General features: G+C 33.5%; 1 protein-coding gene across 1 annotated transcript in view; it reads right to left on the bottom strand.

The window, feature by feature from the left end:
- Nucleotides 1–20,896, bottom strand: part of mgl (low-density lipoprotein receptor-related protein megalin) — a 148,986-nt gene extending 128,090 nt beyond the window's left edge. The window contains exon 1 of the mRNA XM_089701921.1: nucleotides 20,679–20,896. Within this exon, the coding sequence (XP_089558047.1) occupies nucleotides 20,679–20,754 (76 nt within the window). The 5' untranslated portion in view covers nucleotides 20,755–20,896. The remainder of the gene's footprint in view (nucleotides 1–20,678) is intronic.
- Nucleotides 20,897–22,789: the final 1,893 nt, after the last annotated feature.

Raw genomic sequence — 22,789 nt, forward strand, 5'->3', positions numbered from 1 at the left:
ACGATTCCAAATGGTCGCCATACCGCCGAAAATCTGCAAAAAATTTTTATTTCGCCAAACTTTTTGTACCAGTATTGCATTTGGATTTTTGGAGAGTATTTGATAAAATGTGACCATTATTATATTTGCCATACTTCTAGTAGGGGGAAAAAGTGCTGTCATACTTGAAAACTTAATTTATTATTAATTTATATAAGTGAAGATTTCCAACACATAGATCTTTGAAATTTTGTATTTATATTTGTTGATCCTCAAACTTACAGGAAAAATAAGTGCCATACTGTTACAAATCGTTTGACTTTCGCTATTTTCCGACGAGTTCGACTAACGCCCACGCGACTAAGCCGCCGGTACCAGCGTTCACGCCATCGTTTTTCTTTTTGTCATTGCGTACTAAGACCCCTGTAGAACCGCCATCCTGTTACAAATGACTCGAAATTTTGTGTCAGTATCTCCCGGTCTATAGGTAGTGGCAAAGAATTCCAAAGATTGACAGCAGTGGCAACAAACGATTTAGCGAGGAAGTGAGTACGTCTAACAGGAACACTCAAGGTGAGTCTATCAGCCGAGCGAAGAGAATAGTTTTCATTATGCAGGAAGGAAAACTTGTTTTTGAGATAAATAGGAGCAGAAGGATCAAAAAGGATACGGAACAGTAATTGCAACAAATGAAGATTCCGGCGAAAACGGATGGGGAGCCACTTGAGCTGTTTTCTGTAGATAGAAACGTGATCGTATTTTCGAAGACCGAAAATAAACCTAATACAAAAATTTTGGAGTCGCTCAAGTTTATCAGTTAGCTCTACTGATAAATCAGGAAAACATGCATCAGCGTAATCAAGAATAGGAAGTAGAAGGGATTGTGCTAGCATAATTTTAGTGGGAATGGGCAAAAAGTTACGAAGCCTTCGGAGCGTAGCGGAAGCAGCATAAATCCTACGGCTCAATTCCTGGATATGATTAGACCAGGATAACGTTTGATCAAACAGAACACCTAAGTTTTTGACTACCTTTTGGTAAGGCAAGACTACGCCACCGATTTTGACGCTAGGCAAAATACCCCAGTCGATTTCAGAAATAAGATAAGGACTGCCGATTATGATGACATTGCTTTTGGAAGGATTTAGGTTTAGACCAAAATCATCGCACCAACTAAGTATAGAGGCTAATTCATTATTACAAGAATCTATTGCCTTAGGTAAGTCAACGATAGTAGACTGGGTATAAATCTGTAAGTCGTCTGCATACATATGGTACAGAGCCGTCAATCGGGAACATAAGGAATTGATAAAAATGGAGAAGAGGAGAGGAGACAGGACACCGCCTTGCGGAACACCAGCAGAGACTGCGCACCAAGACGAGTGTTTAGAACCTATCATGATACGCTGCCTCCGACCGGTAAGGTAGGAACGAAACCAGTCAGTTACCGAAGGAGATATGTTAATTAAACGCAGCAAACCCAACAGTATGTCGAAGTCAACGGTGGTAAAGGCATTGCTGAAATCCAGCAGAGCCAGTACTGTGAGCTTCTTATTGTCAATACCAGCACGAATGTCGTCAGTAACCTTGATAAGAGCTGTAGAGCTGATAGGAGCTGTGTAATAATGTTTTATTCATATAAAAAGTTTTATTATCTGGGAATCCTTTGTCCTTTAGTTCGATAAATATTGCTAGATGTAACAATAGTCACGTGCTAAACGGTGACAAACAGACAAACAATGCGCTTTGTAAGAAGGTACATTAGCCGTGACCTTCACAATATGATATCTTCCCTAATGTTTAGAGTTTAAACAAAGTTATCTTACTTCATTATAACGAGGTAAAGTATTAAGTTTTTGAATTTGTGAGTTTGTCGGAGTTAATCTCTAGAACTTCTGAATTGATCTTGTAAATTCTTCAATAGTAGAAAGATACATAATCTTATCTTATTATATAAAAATGAATCGCAAAATGTGTTGGTAAGCGCATAACTCGAGAACGGCTGAACCGATTTCGATAATTCTTTTTTTATTATATTCCTTGAAGTACGAGGATGGTTCTTATGTAGAGAAAACGTAAATATTATGTACCACGGGCGAAGCCGGGGCGGACCGCTAGTCTTATATATAAAAATGAATCGCAAAATGTGTTGGTAAGCGCATAACTCGACAACGGCTGAACCGATTTCGATAATTCTTTTTTTATTATATTCCTTGTAGTACGAGGATGGTTCTTATGTAGAGAAAACGTAAATATGTACCACGGGCGAAGCCGGGGCGGACCGCTAGTATAATAAATAACATGATTATTTATAATTTCACTGCCAATTGTGACTAAATTGTTTTATTCATGTCAACTTTTATGAACGCTTACGAATAAACAAGCGAAAAAGTAATTATTAACATATAAATGATTATAAACAACAAAGAAAACACAGCAACATTTGCTTTTAATTTAACATCTTACCACATTATTGCGGCAAATATCTTCAAGAAGCCCACAGGAAAACAATACATGTTTGTAAGTTGACGGAAGATGTCGCTTCCGTATGATGTGACTGAAACAGGGAAGAGGCTGTATCAAGGCTTCCATAAAACGTGTAACAAGGACTATTTATTTCAACGTTGAGGAAAATTACGTTTATATTTTAATTTACTTGCTATCAAGTTAATTAATTGGAGGGATATAATTATCATCAAAATAAATTATAAATAAGTATAGGCTTCATAATTTAATTATAATTTACAATTTGTCAGTCGATCGAACTCAATCTCAAACATTTTTTGTTCATGTATGCATTAGCATGTATTTATGAATAAGTAGTTATTATTTTATTATCATACAATTATTAGTTTAATTTTTATATTACAGATTCGTGGCTTATATATAGGTATATATATAATATATATTAATTATTATGTACAATCGAAGTGATTGTTACGAAGTATCACGTGTATTTAAATTAAAAACCAATTGTGCAAATCTGTGCAATACTCCAACATATAACTATTGTATAGCAATTATCATTTTATAGCTATTAATCGATTGGAATGCGATTAAACCATAACATTTATATGAATATGTAATCAGGGAAAATCCGCTGTTATACCTGCGCAGTGGCATACAATCCTCTCTATATGAGATTTTGCATCTAATATTGCATTGTTTCAACGCCATTTATAGTACCTACATACATACCTACTTTATATTATTAATTATTATACGTGAATATTATTAGTGATGGAAATTTTCTCTTCTCCTTTATATTTCTTATGTATGTTGGTAAGTATTTTATAATAAGTTATTCTGTTTCAATCATCATTTTAAAAAGTGGATTGATTCATTGTTTCAGTGATTGAAATTCCTTCTTTCAGGCGTACATAAGTGCAATACTAATATTGAAAATTTGCTAATCTTTTTACTATTGTTTCTGAAGTTAAAATTAGGCATCAAAAGAAGATTCCACATGAAAATACTTTTCATTAAGCGTCTTCGAATATTTTTCATAAAAGCCACGAGCAGTGGCTATTCTTTTATATAATCTGTAAGGGTTTTACTTACATCCTTGATCCTACTACTATTATAAAGGCGAAAGTTTGTATGGATGTTTGTTACTCTTTCACGTAAAAACTACTGAACCGATAACAATGAAATTTAGCACAGATATAGAGAGTAACTTGGATTAACACATAGGATAGGTATTATCCCGGAAATCCCACGGGAACGGGAACTATGCGGATTTTTCTTTGAAAACGCGGGCGAAGCCGCGGGCGGAAAGCTAGAGACATAATATTACATTACTATATACCTAGTATATGGGGCATTTCACGCGAAGCGGACACAGATTTTTGGGTCAGGTTTCCGATTTCGGTTATATTTTAGTATGTTACACCTGTATATATCTTCGGTATGTATACGAAATATTTTTGCATTTAGAAGCTTAGTTTTCAAAATACAGGTCTTTGAAGATGTCAGCAAGCGCGAGGCATGCATGACTTTGAATGTAATTATCAGTTCAAGAAAAGGATTTTTTTAATAAATTGATGACTGAATAAGAACCCCCATTAAAAAACCTTTTTATTCTCATATTTTTGATTTCGAATTTATTTTTAAATTCCTAAGAAAATTTAAAAATTATTTTTCTTTGTAATTTTTTACGAACTTAGCATATTTTTAAAATTTTTTAAGATCATTAAATAAATGGCTTATATTATGCTTAAACTACATGCCAAGTTCTAGAGTGGTCATCGCAGAAGTTTCGAAGCTACATGTATTATAATTGCGAAGCGCGGCAATATCCCCATATATCTGCATCCCCACTGCACTGCGTCGCGCTAACTAACTAGGGCTAGTATGGGGATATTGCCGCGCTTCGCAATTATAATACATGTAGCTTCGAAACTTCTGCGATGACCACTCTAGAACTTGGCATGTAGTTTAAGCATAATATAAGCCATTTATTTAATGATCTTAAAAAATTTTAAAAATATGCTAAGTTCGTAAAAAATTACAAAGAAAAATAATTTTTAAATTTTCTTAGGAATTTAAAAATAAATTCGAAATCAAAAATATGAGAATAAAAAGGTTTTTTAATGGGGGTTCTTATTCAGTCATCAATTTATTAAAAAAATCCTTTTCTTGAACTGATAATTACATTCAAAGTCATGCATGCCTCGCGCTTGCTGACATCTTCAAAGACCTGTATTTTGAAAACTAAGCTTCTAAATGCAAAAATATTTCGTATACATACCGAAGATATATACAGGTGTAACATACTAAAATATAACCGAAATCGGAAACCTGACCCAAAAATCTGTGTCCGCTTCGCGTGAAATGCCCCATATACTAATTGTAAAGCATTAGATATGAGATGCAGATACGATCATCTGCATGATCACGTTATTGTAACGAGTCGTAATTGTCACGATTTGCATAATGCCTGGATCAGATTTAAGTGGGGATATCCATGTACAATAATTAAATGTAATACATGTATGTACATAATATGTATAACTAGTTACAGGTACGCTCCTTCAGTAAATAATCATATTTTTTCATAGATAAACTGATGGATTTGAATAAATTTCTCTTTAACATTTATACAAAACTTTCGAAGCCATCTTTATTAAACTATAGGTAAAAATATCTCTAGTGGCCTGCAGGCAAATACAATGAATACAGGGAATTTACTTGTCAGTTCGTTTAAAACAAAAAAACTATCGTATCGTGAAAGGGAATATTGTATTTGTTATGTGAAAAAACGGGACTAACGAAGTTTTAGCGGTATTCCCGTGAAACTGTCATGCATGCATAAAGTGTCCATACTGACGATACCATAGTTTAAACCACAGGTTTAGTTTAAACCGTAACCTAATTCCCACTTGGAGATTACAGGTTACAATATATGTAGGTAGTAAAAATACCAAATTTTGCTTGGTAGAAAAAATATGTACATGGTGTTTTAATAATTATAAAAATAAAATAAGCACTTAGTACCTATATACTCTAATAAAATAACATTACAATCATCGATTAACAAGCTCGTAATGTATATAACTATATAAATATTACTAGTTACCACAGACATTATTATTCCTTAGCAGCAAAGCAAACACAAAGCTATAGGCAATGTAAATGTTGTTATTTTTTTATAAAAATGGCACAAAATTACAATTAGAATAAAATAATCGCACAGTTCTGTCGCGGCAGATTTTCCAGTATATAAATGTATTTCATATCATATCTGCGAACGTGAAATTTCTATTCACAACGTGTCAAAGGGCCTTCGATTGTGTCCTTAAAATATTCTGACACTGTTGCCGGCACAAATACTAGCATATTTTAGCTAGCTTTAACCCGCTGCGTTGCTTGCTTTCAAAACCTTTAACTTTCCCTCAGAAGAAACTAACAAGACACTGCACTGTTGAAAGGCGAGATGGTTTTTGTTAGACTTAAAAAAATTAAGATGTTCTGAATTCAATTGTATCGTAAACATAATATAATAACCGTTTGTTGAAAACACAGGTAGTCGTGACAAGAGTTAAGATAAAAAAGGAAACAAAAAATGCTATCGAATTGACACCTTATAGACCGGGAGATACTGACACAAAATTTCGAGTCATTTGTAACAGGATGGCGGTTCTACAGGGGTCTTAGTACGCAATGATAAAAAGAAAAATGATGGTGTGATCGCTGGTATCGGTGGTTTAGTCGCGTGGGCGTTAGCCGAACTCGTCGGAAAAATAGCGAAAGTCAAACGATTTGTAACACAAAAATTTTAGTATTTACCGATAGCCCATAAAAAAGAAGTAGGCGGTAGTGTCATGCCATACTTTTCCGGTGTGCCTTACAGCCCGCCATACCGACGCGAATATGTTGATTTAAATAAAACAATTATTCAACCATTTGTACCAGGCTAACTTTTGCACAGGTAACCATCGTCGTGCAGCCATTTACGAAAATCGCTATGCCATACTTTTCGGACGATTCCAAATGGTCGCCATACCGCCGAAAATCTGCAAAAAAAATTTATTTCGCCAAACTTTTTGTACCAGTATTGCATTTGGATTTTTGGAGAGTATTTGATAAAATGTGACCATTATTATATTTGCCATACTTCTAGTAGGGGGAAAAAGTGCTGTCATACTTGAAAAATTAATTTAGTATTAATTTATATAAGTGAAGATTTCCAACACCTAGATCTTTGAAATTTTGTATTTATATTCTTTGATCCTCAAACTTCCAGGAAAAATAAGTGCCATACTGTTACAAATCGTTTGACTTTCGCTATTTTCCGACGAGTTCGACTAACGCCCACGCGACTAAGCCGCCGGTACCAGCGTTCACACTATCATTTTTCTTTTTGTCATTGCGTACTAAGAACCCTGTAGAACCGCCATCCTGTTACAAATGACTCGAAATTTTGTGTCAGTATCTCCCGGTCTATTATTTTTATGACTTAAAAAACAACTCTGAAGATATCTCTCAAGATATTGGAAGCTAAGATATTGAAAGATTGGAAGATTCAGCACTAAAATCGATACATTCGTTTTGTATGTACAATCTCCAAAAACAATCCCACATACAAATAAAAAAATACTCGTTGTCATTTGGATTTAAAACATATAAATTAGAGTAATACTTAATAGTGCGTTGTAACTTGTAACATCAATTGTTGATCATGTCCTGTGAATATTCATTCATTGTATTAAGTTCCCACTATTGAAGAAAGATTGTGCAACACTGCAACACAACGTTAAAATATAATGTAAACTACGTTAATCTTTACTTATTGGTTATTACAAGCTAAAAAAGCAATAGATAATTAATGGTAATTAATCCCATCCCATTATTTATATAATTTTAGTAGTTCATGGTACCTTATAAATATGAGGGAATAAAACATATTTTTGCGCGATATACCATATTAAAGCTAATAAAAAAGGTTTCTAGATTTCATATATTATCATGATCTATAAGTAGAATCATATAATATGATTGACACTGTGATTGACACAAATTAATTTGCAAAACAAACAATTTTGCACAATAATAATACTTTCCACTACAATAAAGTGCTGAAAACGTATTTTATATCTATGTCAAAATTATAATGATATGACAAAAATTTAAATATTTTGTTGACCGTGTACTTTTAATAAGTTCAAGGTCCAAACTATAATTTTATAATAACAGAAAAACAGATCTTATTATAACATCGATATTAATACTTAAAGTTATGTCACACATTATTAAATAGTTACTAGGTATTTATGAGTTATGTATTTTTGCGGCTTCTTAAAGGTTACTAATCTATACTAATATTATAAAGCTAAAGAGTTAATGTTTGTTTGAACGCACTGATCTCCGAAACTACTGGTCCGATTTGAAAAATTCTTTCGGTGTTAGATAGCCCATTTATCGAGGAAGGCTATAGGCTATATATCATCACGCTAAGACTAACAGGAGCGTAGAAATGCGGGTGAAACCGCGGGGCATAGCTATAGTATTAAATATAGCAGTAACGCAACGAATATATTTACAGGTATAATACCTTTTGTCTAAGTAGTCGAGTAATATAAACAAGTATTATTTAATATTTTAAATACAAAACACATGTGAGTCATTAGTTCGACTAATTAAAACCTTGTTTGGACAAGTGTAGGACAATGTTAAACCAGCTTATATTAGCACTAGCTTCTAGATCGCGGGTTTGGACGTGAAATAAACATTTTCTTACAATAGCCGATTCTAATTCAATATGGCAAACATATTAAATTGAAAATGATTAGTTCCTTATGTTTCCACGATAATATTTACTTCTTCAAGGTATGAGCTACATACCTATGTACCTACTTAATTAGAAGAAAGCTATTTCAGCAGTTTCTGTCATGGAAAGCTGTTAAGAATATCAAAGTAAACTGCTAAAAATATTAAGTACCTAGACCATTTTAGACAAAAGGGTAAAGGAACTAATAAATTAGGTTTTCAATCCGTTTTCTAACATTATTTCATGTAGGTTAATCCAATATATCGATTTCGAATTGCAGTTATTGAGCCATCTTTCCGATTTCTGTAAAATAAAATTGTTTATTTTCTATATGTACGTACTTTATTGTTAAATACATAATAAAGTAGTCGTAAACTCTACTTAATTGTTAATGAAGTCCTAACCCCTCGTTTTCACCAAAGTATAATACATGTATTTTACAAATTTGATGCAATGTTTTCGTTTCTCATAGACATGTGTAAAACATGTTGTATACAAAATTTTATACATGTAGGATAACTTATATGAAACTTGTTGGTTGAAAACTTATAGTTGCCTGATCTAAGTTGCCTACATGTTTATGATCCCTTGTTTTTGTTGTAGCAATACTTGTAGAATTCGAGACAAATTCAGTCGTACCTACTTTTATAATTTCTAAAAAAAAAACTTGTGATATGTATGTATGTTGAAAACTTTATCCAACAAACATGGATAAAGTTTAAAACTTGTTTGTTACTAGTATTATACAGAAATTGCAATAAAATAAACAATACTTATCTAAACCACGACTGTGTTTTGTAGGTGAGAACGCTATCAATGGATCAGACAAGTTCTACCATGTCACAGACTTCAGTGTAAACGCAAATGTGTTTTATCACTACATAGTATAAAACAAAGTCGCTTTCCCTGTCCCTATGTCCCTATGTCCCTTTGTACGCTTAAATCTTTGAAACTACGCAACGGATTTTGATGCGGTTTTTTTTAATAGATAGCGTGATTCAAGAGGAAGGTTTATATGTATAATAACATCCATTAAATAGTGGAGAAGTACTGTTATTTTTGAGCTTTCTAATGTGATGTCGTAAAAAATTACATTTTTTCCGCTTATATTGCAAACGCAGGCTGAACCCTACGAGTTTTATCAAAATAATGTACTAAGTATTATACACATTGAAAAGGTCTACAGAAAAGTCCGCGATGGTATATGTCTATCTCTTATGGATAACCCACAATAACTTTTTTTTGTCATTTACTTTTTACGACAAATAATGGCTAATTTTCGATGCGATTTTAACCAATACAGCATTAATCCTTAACCAATTAAATACCTTGAATACATTGTTCATTTAATATAGATCTATATGGCCCTTTACACCGTATGATTTAAGTGAATATTTTCGAAGATATTACAGATTTAAAAATTGCGGGACGTACCGTTTGCGGCGGTACCGGCCGGCCACCCGGCTATATATTTTATACCCGTGGCCGTGCGAAGCCGGAGCGGGCCGCTATGTTTTTATATACAACGTTCACAGTTTTTCTGTAGTGTATTTAGTATGAGCATTGCACCCGTGCGAAGCCGGGGCGGGTCGCTAGTACTTGTATAAATACTTGTTGGCTACAAAGTGTGAACGAAAGAATGTTTGAGACAGTCTCAATACATGTGTAAAATAAATAATTATGTTTTGAAAAGTATTCTACAAGTTTTGTATCAAACTAGTATTTAACTTGTTTCTTGGTGAAAACGAGGGGTAAGTATCATGCAAAAACACATGGTCTTCTTGTCGAATGGATACGTCGCGAGCCAGTCAATTCTTCGATTCGGTAGTTAGTCCATTGAATGAGTTCCTCCAAGGGGGGTCTAGAGTGCGTGAGTTAGTAACGTAAGATGTTTCTTCGGAAACATGTCAAGAGTCCCTAGGTAATAAACATACTAAAACCCCGGGACACTAGGAGGAGCCCCGGAGTGGGGGGAGGGGGGAAAAGGTCCATTTTTTTCATTTTTCGCTTAAATCTCAAAAGCGGTACATGTTAGAGAAAAACTTTCAAGGAAAAGTTGAAAGGCCATAAAATTATCTACAAGTTGTACCTAGATCATTTTTTTCTATTCGCAGCCGTTTTCGAGCTACATCCAATGAAATGTGAAAAATGCGAAAGCTTTTTATTTTACCTAACTACTCTAATAAATTCAATACCTCCTAAACGCCTCCATGGTGGAATCTGTTTTTTTTATCAATGATAGACCTAATTATGAGCAATCTATCTAAACCGGTATCAAGTTGCACTTTTGAGTTTTTTGGAAGAAAAAAATAAAAAGATCAAGTTCAGTAACTCAAACTACCCTAATATTATAATATTTTGACAATCGATTCCTCCTAAAGGCTTCTATGGAGGAATGTGTTTATTTTACCAATTATAGACCAAATTAAGAGCAATCTATCAGTACCGGTCACAAGTTGCACATTTGAGTTTTTTGGAAGAAAAAAAATAAAAAGTTCTACTATCGTAACTACCCTAATAAAATTCAATTCCCCGTAAAGGCCTCCGAGGTGGAATCTGGTATTTTTATCAATGATAGATCTAATTATGAGCAATCTATCTGTACCGGTCACAAGTTGCACTTTTGAGTTTTTTGGAAGAAAAAAATAAAAAGATCAAGTTCAGTAACTCAAACTACCCTAATAATATAATATTTTGACAATCGATTCCTCCTAAAGGCTTCCATGGAGGAACGTGTTTATTTTACCAATCATAGACCTAATTAAGAGCAATCTATCAGTACCGGTCACAAGTTGCACATTTGAGTTTTTTGGAAGAAAAAAAATAAAAAGTTCAAGTATCGTAACTACCCTAATAAAATTCAATTCCCCGTTAAGGCCTCCGTGGTGGAATCTGGTATTTTTATCAATGATAGACCTAATTATGAGCAATCCATCTGTACCGGTCACAAGTTGCACTTTTGAGTTTTTTGGAAGAAAAAAATAAAAGATCAAGTTCAGTAACTCAAACTACCCTAATATAATATTTTGACAATCGATTCCTCCTAAAGGCTTCCATGGAGGAATGTGTTTATTTTACCAATTACAGACCTAATTAAGAGCAATCTATCAATACCGGTCACAAGTTGCACATTTGAGTTTTTCGGAAGAAAAAAAAATAAAAAGATCAAGTTCAGTAACTCAAACTACCCTAATATAATATTTTGACAATCGATTCCTCCTAAAGGCTTCTATGGAGGAATGTGTTTATTTTACCAATTATAGACCTAATTAAGTGCAATCTATCAGTACCGGTCACAAGTTGCACATTTGAGTTTTTTGGAAGAAAAAAAATAAAAAGTTCAAGTAATAAAATTCTTAATAAAATTCAATTCCCCGTAAAGGCCTCCGTGGTGGAATCTGGTATTTTTATCAATGATAGACCTAATTATGAGCAATCTATCTGTACCGGTCACAAGTTGCACTTTTGAGTTTTATGGAAGAAAAAAATAAAAAGATCAAGTTCAGTAACTCAAACTACCCTAATATAATATTTTGACAATCGATTCCTCCTAAAGGCTTCCATGGAGGAATGTGTTTATTTTACCAATTATAGACCTAATTAAGAGCAATCTATCAGTACCGGTCACAAGTTGCACATTTGAGTTTTTTTGGAAGAAAGAAATATTTTTTGATCGTATGGGGAAATTGTTTGAGCCAAAATTATTTTTTACTGCGTGTAACTCAGAAACGGTAGGATATAGGAAAAAATGATTCAGGTACAACTTGTAGATAATTTTATGGCCTTTCAACTTTTCCTTGAAAGTTTTTCTCTAACATGTACCGTTTTTGAGATTTAAGCGAAAAATGAAAAAAATGGACCTTTTCCCCCCTCCTCCCACTCCGGGGCTCTTCCTAGTGTCCCGGGGTTTTAGTATGTTTATTACCTAGGGACTCTTGACATGTTTCCGAAGAAACATCTTACGTTACTAACTCACGCACTCTAGAACTTTTTATTCAATGGACTAAGTACCTACCTAGTTTAAAAAAAAAACCAAATCACTTGCGCTTAACGCTTAAGGCTTAGCATTGAGAACATTATTATTTAGAATCTAAGGGCGCGTTCCCACCTTGTCGTGTCGACAGATAATCGTGTAGTTTTAAGTGTCGTGGCTTATATGTTTAAATGGAGGTGTTCACATTTTTAGAACGACACAATTTACTGTCGTCTACGACAGTTTTTGCAGTGACGACACTTTGTCGTGACAGTGGGAACGGAAAGCACGACAGTCGTAAAACGATAAAAAAATCGTGGACGGCAACTCTATGACGTCCATTGAACTCAGGAGAGTAAACGCACTAGTAATCACCAAGCGAACGCAGAGGCGACTAGATTTGTAGCTTGCTGATGATGTGTAAACGACAAAGCGACTGCCAGGAAACGATAAAATGTCGTTGCGATCCAATGGGAACAGCTAGATACGACAATCGCTAAACGATAAAAAATATTGACGACAAACAATCGTTATAATGGGATTTGGGAACAGGTAGAGACGACAGTCGTCGAACGATAAATTATTCGTTACGACATAGTGGGAACGCGCCCTAACACGCCATGCTCATGCAATCGTCATCTCACTTATTACACCTAAATACAACACAGCATTGTCATAACACACAACCACTTACCTGACCTACGTCCACAAAAACTCAAGACGGTTTCTATTTTCCTTTTAAAAACGTTAAAAACATCGTTCTAGCATACACAGCGCGCGCATGGCACGGCTTGGTACGGCGCACGCACACACGCGCACGCCCACACACACAAGCGTAGAGCTACAGTCGTATCGCACACAACTTGAATTAATAATCGTGCTATGGAACTAAGAACTGCTTATAAAAATCTCTCATCAGATAAAAGAAATATGTCGTTTTACCGGTATTCTATAGAAAAATATTTTTTTTCTTATTGACCTTGATACAGTGGAAAATATAAATCGTAATAGGACAAATAGAAATCAGATGGTTATAAACTTATAATATGAACTACCTACTTGCTCCCAAAAATACACTTGATAATACATAATATGAAAAAATATGACCGAAACTGCATCGCGTCAATGCCCTATGAAAACAATAGCAATACTTATTTACATTGAATTATGGACAATATTTCTTAGGGCGGTTCAGAAGAAAATTTACTTGAAGATTGTAGCCTATGACAAATATGTTTTGCTAATACATATTAACACAAAGTATTCAACCGATTACGATGAATTCTTTCCTACAAATAAGACCTTGAAGAAGACAGGAAACTTTTTGTGGCAGAAAACAAAGCAATGCAGTACAGTGAGACACACACGTGGAAGCGAGACACGTTTGGGTTTCAAACGACGCAAAATAAACTAGTTTTTTGTATTAAATTTCACAATATTAGTATAATAAATAGATCGTAGGTACATCATTGGAAATGTGTATTCAATTAATTAATTTCCTAGCCACCTATTTAATGGATGAAAGGAAACTTTTAAATAAATGTAAGCATAATACATTGTAGAAGTATTAAAGTTTGAATCATAGTTTTATTTAATTCTGAGTTTTTTGAACGTGAATACACTTAGTTATAAATGTTATATGTTATGTAATATAGTTATAAAATAATTTAATATATGTATGGTTTGGCGTATGCCGTAAATCTTAATTCTTAATACTATTATAAAGGCGAAAGTTTGTAAGGATGTATGGATGTATGGATGTATGGATGTATGGATGTATGGATGTTTGTTACTCTTTCACGTAAAAACTACTGAACCGATTACAATGAAATTTAGCACACATATAGAGGGTAACTTGGATTAACACATAGGATAGGTTTTATCCCGGAAATCCCACGGGAACGGGAACTATGCGGATTTTCCTTTGAAAACGCGGGCGAAGCCGCGGGCGGAAATCTAGTAAATAAATAAATAAATATTTATATGCAGGCTAGGATTTTAGCCAAACACTAGAAACAGAGCCTTGTAAAAAAGCTCATTCTACAAGATACACGAAAGTTTGTGAATTAAAGTTACTTTCTTACGTAAAAACAGCTGATTGGCTCTGAATGAGATTTGGTACAGAGATATATTATAATCTGGATTAGAACCTTTGAGGTAATGTGTATTTTCTACGATAAACTACTTATAAATAAAACCACAGGATTTAATATTATAAAAGTTGATACGGATGGTAATTAATTACTCGGTAAGTAATGAAATCAAGATGGTGTAAGTTTGTAAAATCCCATTTATCTTATAGTTCTATAGAAGTTAAATGAGCTGTCTATCGTATCGCGTATTCGACAATAATTCAATCTCAGTAATACTTTAATTAAATTGGCTTTAAGTTAAATAACAGCAAATTTTTTTGTTTATCTGATAAAACTTGATTTCTATATGTACTTAATATTATAAAGCTGAAGAGTTTGTTTGAACGCGCTAATTTCAGGAACTAGGTACTGGTCCGATTTGTAAAATTCTTTCGGTGTTAGATAGTCAATTTATCGAAGAAGGCTATAGGCTAAATATGATCACGCTAAGATTATCGCGGGTGAAAAGGCAGCTAGTTTGAAGTACATTTTTGCAAATCACATTACAGCAATCATTGATACAACAAAATTAGAAGGTATGTTTATCGATCCATAAATTCATTCCTTTATTCCTTTACACCCATCTTAATCACTTTTCCCATTTGAGATTAGAAATACACCTACACTAATAACAACGTAAAAGTTAATCTATCTCATATTATAGTTTCTCGCTGGAAAAATAATACTTAGAACCATTTTATACATATTTCACCTTGTAAAAGGGAATAGGATACGAATAACCACAAACAACACAAAAACCAGAGGATGTAAGAGGATGATTTAAATAGGGATCGTTTGTCACGCGAGCGACGCGACTGCATCAAGTAGGTACAAGCGTGGTTTACGACAATTACCATTAGGTTATTGTAATAAATAAGGCATATCGTATGTTGTACGAATTAACCTCATTCCCGAAAGAATTTAAATTGGCATTATCATTCATATCTAAAGAATATAAAACACAAAACCAGCTCAAATTGTAACACGGCCAACCGGTCGGCCGACCCGATTCGATTCTCGATAATTTTCAACATTTTAACGGTAATTTTTAGATCTTATACCGAATATTAACAAAAAAGCGCTCAGTAATTCTCATAAGGTTTTTATGAGTTTGATTAAAAAATATAATGAAAATAATTGATTTGCACCGCTTCTCTAATCTGGCTGCTGGCAAAATAGTTTATGATGGTGGTAATTGCCTAAAATATTAGGTTTGAGGCAACGATTCTCTCGCGTGATATCCGGAAAAAAGACGAACTGATTTTGATCCTTCGTTTGAATGTGAGCTTTTCGGGAAGTTAAAACAATTTGTTCGTCACTTATTATACATGTTATAGTTTTAATAATAGACGATTATGTCCGTCCATTGTTACATTACGCAACCGGGAAGTGCTGTCTAATGTAATCGATTAAAAAGCGTTGCCAGTTCGATTCTCACGCGATGCAGTGAAACCGGGAAGTTACAACGATGCGCAATTTACATAGTGTTTTTGTTGTGAAATATTATGTAGGTATGTACAAAATATAGGTTCTTCTAGAAACTCCTTCGAAGCATAAAACAAATCTTTTGAATTGGTATCGTTCAAACCTTAAAAATAGAGATTATGAGGTGGTAGAGCAACTGTAAGAATACAATAATTGATTATCTATATATGGAGTTTAATATATCTTGTTTACATCCTTGTACCTGAATTGCGCAATATTTTTCAATCTGCCTGTTTTAAGCTAGATGTAAATAATGTAAACAGGTAACATTTTGTACCGAAACTTCTTCTAACTAGACGTAATTAAATCAAAAAAATTTTGTCTATAGCAGCATAATTTTATAGCAGCAATCAAAACAATATAGTATGGTTCCACATCCAATTACTTATATGTTAATAATATTTCTTAAAACATAAATAATACAATAATTATTCCATTAAATACTATGTATTACCATTTACCACTATGTACTAAGCCACATTTATGAGGCAACATTGATGGATAGTTTAAAAAAAAATACCGGCTGAATTGATAACCTCCTCCTTTTTTTGAAGTCGGTTAAAAATACAAGAAAAAATAATTCAGCTATATAATATTACTTATCTTGCGGCGAAGATAGGTCATGGTCAGATATTTAGTATTTTTATAAAAAGAAAGATAAGAATATTAAAATATCCTGTACGGGTTTTTACATAATTGTAAATTTATATACAATACAGAGTGCATACAGAGTGCATCCGGATACATAATAAATAATAAATATACGCTAATATTTAATGATCTAAGGCTAATATATATTCATATTATTTTATGTCGGTACCTAAGTATAGTGAAATGATGTAAGCCTTTTTAAATAGGTGCAATTATAGTTTTGTATACTCCTTCCTCATTCATTCAAACAAAATATATAAAATTATTATTTTATAGCGACATCTGAGGTAAACATAAATTTAGGTTTATAACCTACATTTATGTTTTTCCTCAGATTAGCCTGTTCTTCATACTTAGGATTTATAATATAAAAATATGTCATCGCAAAAGCCTGCAACAACTCTGCGACCGCGCCGGCCGGTATAGTAACATCCATCTCTCTCACACCGCACGTATCAGACAGGTACGGATAATCGTCAAACCACTGCGAGGTTTCTGGAAATTTTCGTTTTTTTTTCACATATTTTAGTGCTAATTGTGAAGTGATACTGAACTTTTTGTTTGTTTAAAATTTTAAATGTTTTAGAGATAGCGGGACTACATTCGCGTCACCGATACTGGTATGTTTTGCAAAAAATGTAATGAAACTGTAGATCTAAGACCTGATTTCACGAGTAAAAACAAGAGTTTTGAGGTTATTAGCTGCATGTATAGCGTCATACATTTTGTCATACAATAACTCGCTGTGTGAAATCAAACCCAGAAAATTTTGAATGGATCGTTTTTGTTATCAGCGTTTTATGTTATTCTGTTATTATTTTTAAAACGTAGGTACAATAAAATTGAAACTTTCTCTAAAGATTAAACTTTTATTTCCCTCCTGCTCATTAAACTCTTTGATACCTATTGTCCCCGCGAAATTATCTGTAGATGTCGGACCAAAACATCTCTAGAGTTATGAGATAAGAACTAAGAAGTAGTTTAAAGGTTATGTTTGTACATTTCGCAAATTCCTCTGGTAACTGGTTTAACTTTCTCTGAAACAGGTAAGTATATTATATTGTGTTGAAAATTGAATTTAAATATTTTTAATACGATTACCGAAATAGCCGTCATAGGCGCGGGCGTCACAAATTAACCAATGTTAAAATATCACGACGCAAACAAATCTACTTATTACACTAAAGTTTCATCAATATCAGTACAGTTTTTTCAGCGTGAAAGACAGGCAGAAATTGACATTACCTATTATGGATATAGATGGATGGGTACAGTGTAACAGATTTTAGTCTCATCTTCGACATTGACCGGCGGAAGCTTGAACGTCTCGACGTAACCAATGAACGGTTTCCTGTCCCAATCTAGTCTGGTCAAAGCAATTTGCACTCTATGCATAGGGTTTAGGGTCTAAAATCCATGTTTAAAGTTCCAACCTTAACACAAATCTCTAATTTGTCACACTATTACAATGACAGTGAATTTTGTTTGCTATCGGAAATAGGGTTTGACAAAGTACTACTAATTGACCAATAGGGTTCAAAAATTTCTTTCAGAATCTGCTAATAGTGCCTTCTTTGGTTAATTGGCAGAATATGCTAAAAAGTGTAAGTCTGTAATAGATACATACATTAATAATTATGACCCATTCCGCGATAATTGTTAGGTCATTAAGATCAAAGATACAGTTTCAATTGCAATAAAAAATACAATTTAGTATTACAATTAGTTTGCAACGCCGTGCTCTGTAAAATCTGACCTAGTTCTGTAACCAATACAAGATCTAACTTTGTTCTTTAGAAACTAAATGCGACACTACTTTCTGAACAAAAATCGCTTTACTTTCGAAACATTTTTTTTTTTCAAATTAACTTAGAATTTAACTTTCCGGAGATCGAACCCACGACCCATTTGTAAGCAAGTTATACTGTTCTGACGTCAAGTAAATAATACGCTCGGTGCCAATGACCCCGTTAAGCACATAACTAGGCTATGTATAGCCGCTATGTTAAGTATCTAAGCATACGCGATAGAAGTCAATTATGCAGGCTTAGAACAAACTTGAAGAAATGTATTGAAATTTGAATAATAAAATATTTTGCGGTTTACTTATACTTGGTTATATTTTTTAAACTGTATTGACTTCTTATAAAATTTTCAAGATTGAATAAAAAAGATTTCTTTACTAGATACTTTATGAAAGTGATAATATTATGTGATTGAAAGGTGTGATTTTGGATCAACAGTTTAATTATTTTACACGAATACCTACGTCAATTAATTTGCAATAAACATTGGATAAGGCGTGTAAAAAATAACTTAGATATTGTTTATAAATTATATTTTATCTCACATTACTACATATCATAAAACACTGCTGTTTATCTTTTTTCCTATATGCTTTTTTTCAGTTTTCTAGACAAATTTCGTAAAAAAAATATCTAAATCAATTTAGCTAAATTCATATGCCTCAAAAGCTCGTAACAGCGGAAGGCTAGGCGCGTGACGTCACAGGTCATCGACCCTTACGGTACTTCAGCATTAGGGACACTGTCACATGCCACTGTTCAATCTGTGACTTTGGGGTGATCTACTGGTAGCTTTTATAAAAGTAAGGGTTGATTAATTTTTTTCAATTTTTTTTTGACAGTTTTTTATTCAGGTTGGTATTATGATAATGCAACGAATTGTTATTAATATTGCAGAGAAAAAAGATTTTTTGTTTGTAAACTTGAGAACCGATTATGATTTTGTTTTTTTTTTGTTATATAGGTAATGTTATTACTTCCGATTGATATAGCTTGATTTTAGTCCTCTTGACATGGGTCGATTCGGAAAGAGCAGCTAAATAAATAAAATTTTAGAAATGACTTAGGTACCTTTTAAGTTTTAACCTTATCGCGTAACGCGTATTGTTATTTATGTGCCAAATGACCTTTTTTAATACCTTTTTGTGTGGTGTTATTTTTGATCTGAGTTCAGTTTCATCTCGGTACTCGGTAATATAAAGTCCCTCTATGCCAAATTTCATTAATTACATAAATTAATTTCTTCAGCATATGGCCATGATTAATTAAGTACCAAACATCAACCCATCAAAACTTTCGCATTTCTAATATTAGTAGAAGGTAGGATTAACAGTAAATGTGCGCGTTGAAATCTTTTCAAAGAAACATAACCGCGCGATTTTAGCTGTAAACAATTTACGAATAAGTTTATAAATCATTCATAGAAGAAATTATATTCTACTAAGAGTAGTATGTACTATGTACATATGTATATTATAGCAGGTAATATAGCAAAAGGTTTTTGTAAATCATGTTGTTGCGAAATGTCAGACGTTATTTCTCATCCAATTAAACATGTAGGTACTGTTTCATACATCGTAACTTGCTATAAATAAAAACTACGCACAAAACCATGCATAGGTATAAAAAGTATCTGTAATCAACAGTTAGGAATATTAATTACTTTTTAACCAGTATGAATAGCGTAAGTAATATGTACTCCTAAAAATATAATTTACTAATTATTTTTTTATATCTACACGAAAAAAACTGTTAAAATGTCAATATTTCACACCAGAAATATGAATCTGTTACGAACCATTAATAAAGTACGGAATAAAGAATGTTCTTTTACCGAATCAAATAAAATTTTAAAATAACCTGATGATAACGGCTATTCCGCGAATATCATCAATTAAAGATACAGAAAAAGCGATCTTAAGACCAACAACCGGCAACTTATTTTGGAAAGTCATTTTTACACCGGCATTTCACTTGTGCTACCCTACTTTCACTGACTTATAGCTAGTCTTATTGTTGTTTGACACTATTTTAATACTTAAATATAAAATAATGGACGCAATTTTCGTGATATACCAGGAACATTAAATAATGTGAGGTCAACTTTCTACCGCCAGTCACGATCGCAGTTCAAACTGCGAGTAACCATACATTTACGGACATCAATGGCATCTTTCATTTCGTGTTTTCGAGATAAAACATTATTGTCGCATCATACACGACTTCCAACTAATCTGGTAAGATTATAGATAATAATACACAAGTATTGACGTCTTAAATAAGTCTAAAAAGTTTAAATTTGAAATGAGAACTTCAACGTAGTATGGAAAGGAGTTAAACTTGAGTTACGCGTCGAAGCCTCTGCCGCACATGTAGGCGCTTACCTGCTAAATGTCTCATGTCTGCCTCTACGGCTGCCAGCGTGGCCAGCAGCCAGCACGCCACCCAGGCGCCCCTCATACTCACACACACTAATCACATCAACACAGCACACACAACACACTTGCGGCAAGTTTTCAAGTTTGGAAAGTGATGACGTGTGACACGATCGCCCGCTTGCTACACGTCTGTCTCGCTAGGGCGTCAGGAACTGACTGGTGCGGAACGCGCAGGCTGTGCAATCTTAGAACATTTTACCGTGCAACTGGGCGAAAGTAATGATACCAAATTGAAAGAGCACCGTCATCTAGTGACAAGTCCTACAGTGAATGCCTTTTTAATTTTGTTGTATTATAAAACCATGTATTTCCGGTTTGTAGATACAGATGGCGCTTGTTGCTGTTAGCCGACTAAGTTGAAAGTACGGTTTTAGTTCATTACAGCTGTAGTGACGAAGTGACCATTTTATTCTTGAATCATTATAATCCGTATGGTGGATGCTAAATGTTACCATTCAAAAAAAAAAAAAATTTTAGTAGTTTTATGTTATCATCATTGTATATATTTTGAGATATAGTTTAAACAAATAAATTATAAAAACTGCCATAATTTTAATTTAATTTAAAACAGTAAAAACTTGATCTAAATAATTAACAAAATTCGCGTCGTAGTAGTTATTTTGTACTTTTTACTTGCAGTAATGAAACAAGCTGTCAACAATCAATGGCGGTCTGTCTGTCGTTAGTGCCGGTTGTTTTTGTTGATAAATTCATCAATTTATAACCTAGTGCTTCTCCGAATCTCCGTAATTCTTCAAGTTGAGCCACTGCTCCTTGGGTTTACGTCGAGTGTTTTCATCAAACTAGTGCTTCTCCGTGAATTCGTTGAGTTGAGCCCTTGCTCCTCACGATTAGCGTCGAGTGTTTGTTCTAGTATTTTTCGAGATAGAGACTCTGAGACTATAGTGCTTCTAAGTGACATTACCATGTCTAGTAAACGTTGTTGTGTTCCTCAGTGTGTGGAAGTCGAAGGTACGTAACCAGACTGTTTCAAACCTGATACCAAACCAGTTCATACGCCCTGTCTTTGCACTGGTGCAATTTGAAAGTAAAACATGGCCTTTTGAAAGTAATGCGCGTACAGACAGGCTTATTTCAATACTCAATACATTTATTGCATTCCACAATGTGAACATGAGGTGTGGCCCTGACGAGCATAACAACCCACTGACCAAGGGCTCTTATAAATATTTGTTTCAAGCTCATGTATTATTATTTTTGCATTACATGAGCTTGAAACTTCTCTGGACGTCATTATTTTTTATTAAGAAAGGGGGTTTATTAAGAAAGTGGGGTATGTACATAGAAATATGCCTGCAACATAATATAATGAAAAGTACACAAATAGTCTCTATGCATTTAAACTGTCTTAAAGATAAATATAATGGAGAAGATGCTCTTAAAAATAATAATTGAAGTAATTCTATATCATAGGTCTGTCACAAGTTTTTTTTCTATAAATGTAATGCTTAAACTCCTTTTTTGCAGGCTCTTACAGAGTTCTTCATTGGTTTCCAAACCCTGATAAGGACATTGCTCGTTTCCGAACATGGGTTCATGCTATTGGAGGAGAAATTTTGAGTCTGAGCAATGAAAATATTTATAAACTTCGTCGAGTTTGTCATGCTCATTTCGAAGAGAAATATTGTTGCCGTTACAACAAAATTTCTAACATAGCTGTTCCAACATTACATATGCCAGGTTGGTAAACTATGTAGCTATATAATTGTCTATTAAATCTATAGTAGCTAAGTATATATTTTAGTAGCTATAGGCTTTTAATGTGTCATAATAATTATGGCACCTTATGTTATTGTCATAATATAACATTAAATTGAAAATAAATGTTGCATGTATTGTATCTAGTAAAACATTACTATAATTTAGAAAGTTTCATCAGAATTAACCTGTTCATTTCAGGAAATTTGAATTAGAATTTGGAATGGAAGATAATATTTATTACCCTTAGGATTTAGAGATATTATTCAGTTTGTTCTTGAATTAATTCAATGTGTTATTCAACATTATTTTTTACAACAGAGAGGTTGTTTCTTTCG

This window comes from Colias philodice, chromosome 12 (assembly GCF_061535455.1).
Source record: "Colias philodice isolate Cphi_HAF_F1 chromosome 12, ilColPhil1 Martin Lab GWU primary, whole genome shotgun sequence".
Taxonomy (NCBI): domain Eukaryota; kingdom Metazoa; phylum Arthropoda; class Insecta; order Lepidoptera; family Pieridae; genus Colias; species Colias philodice.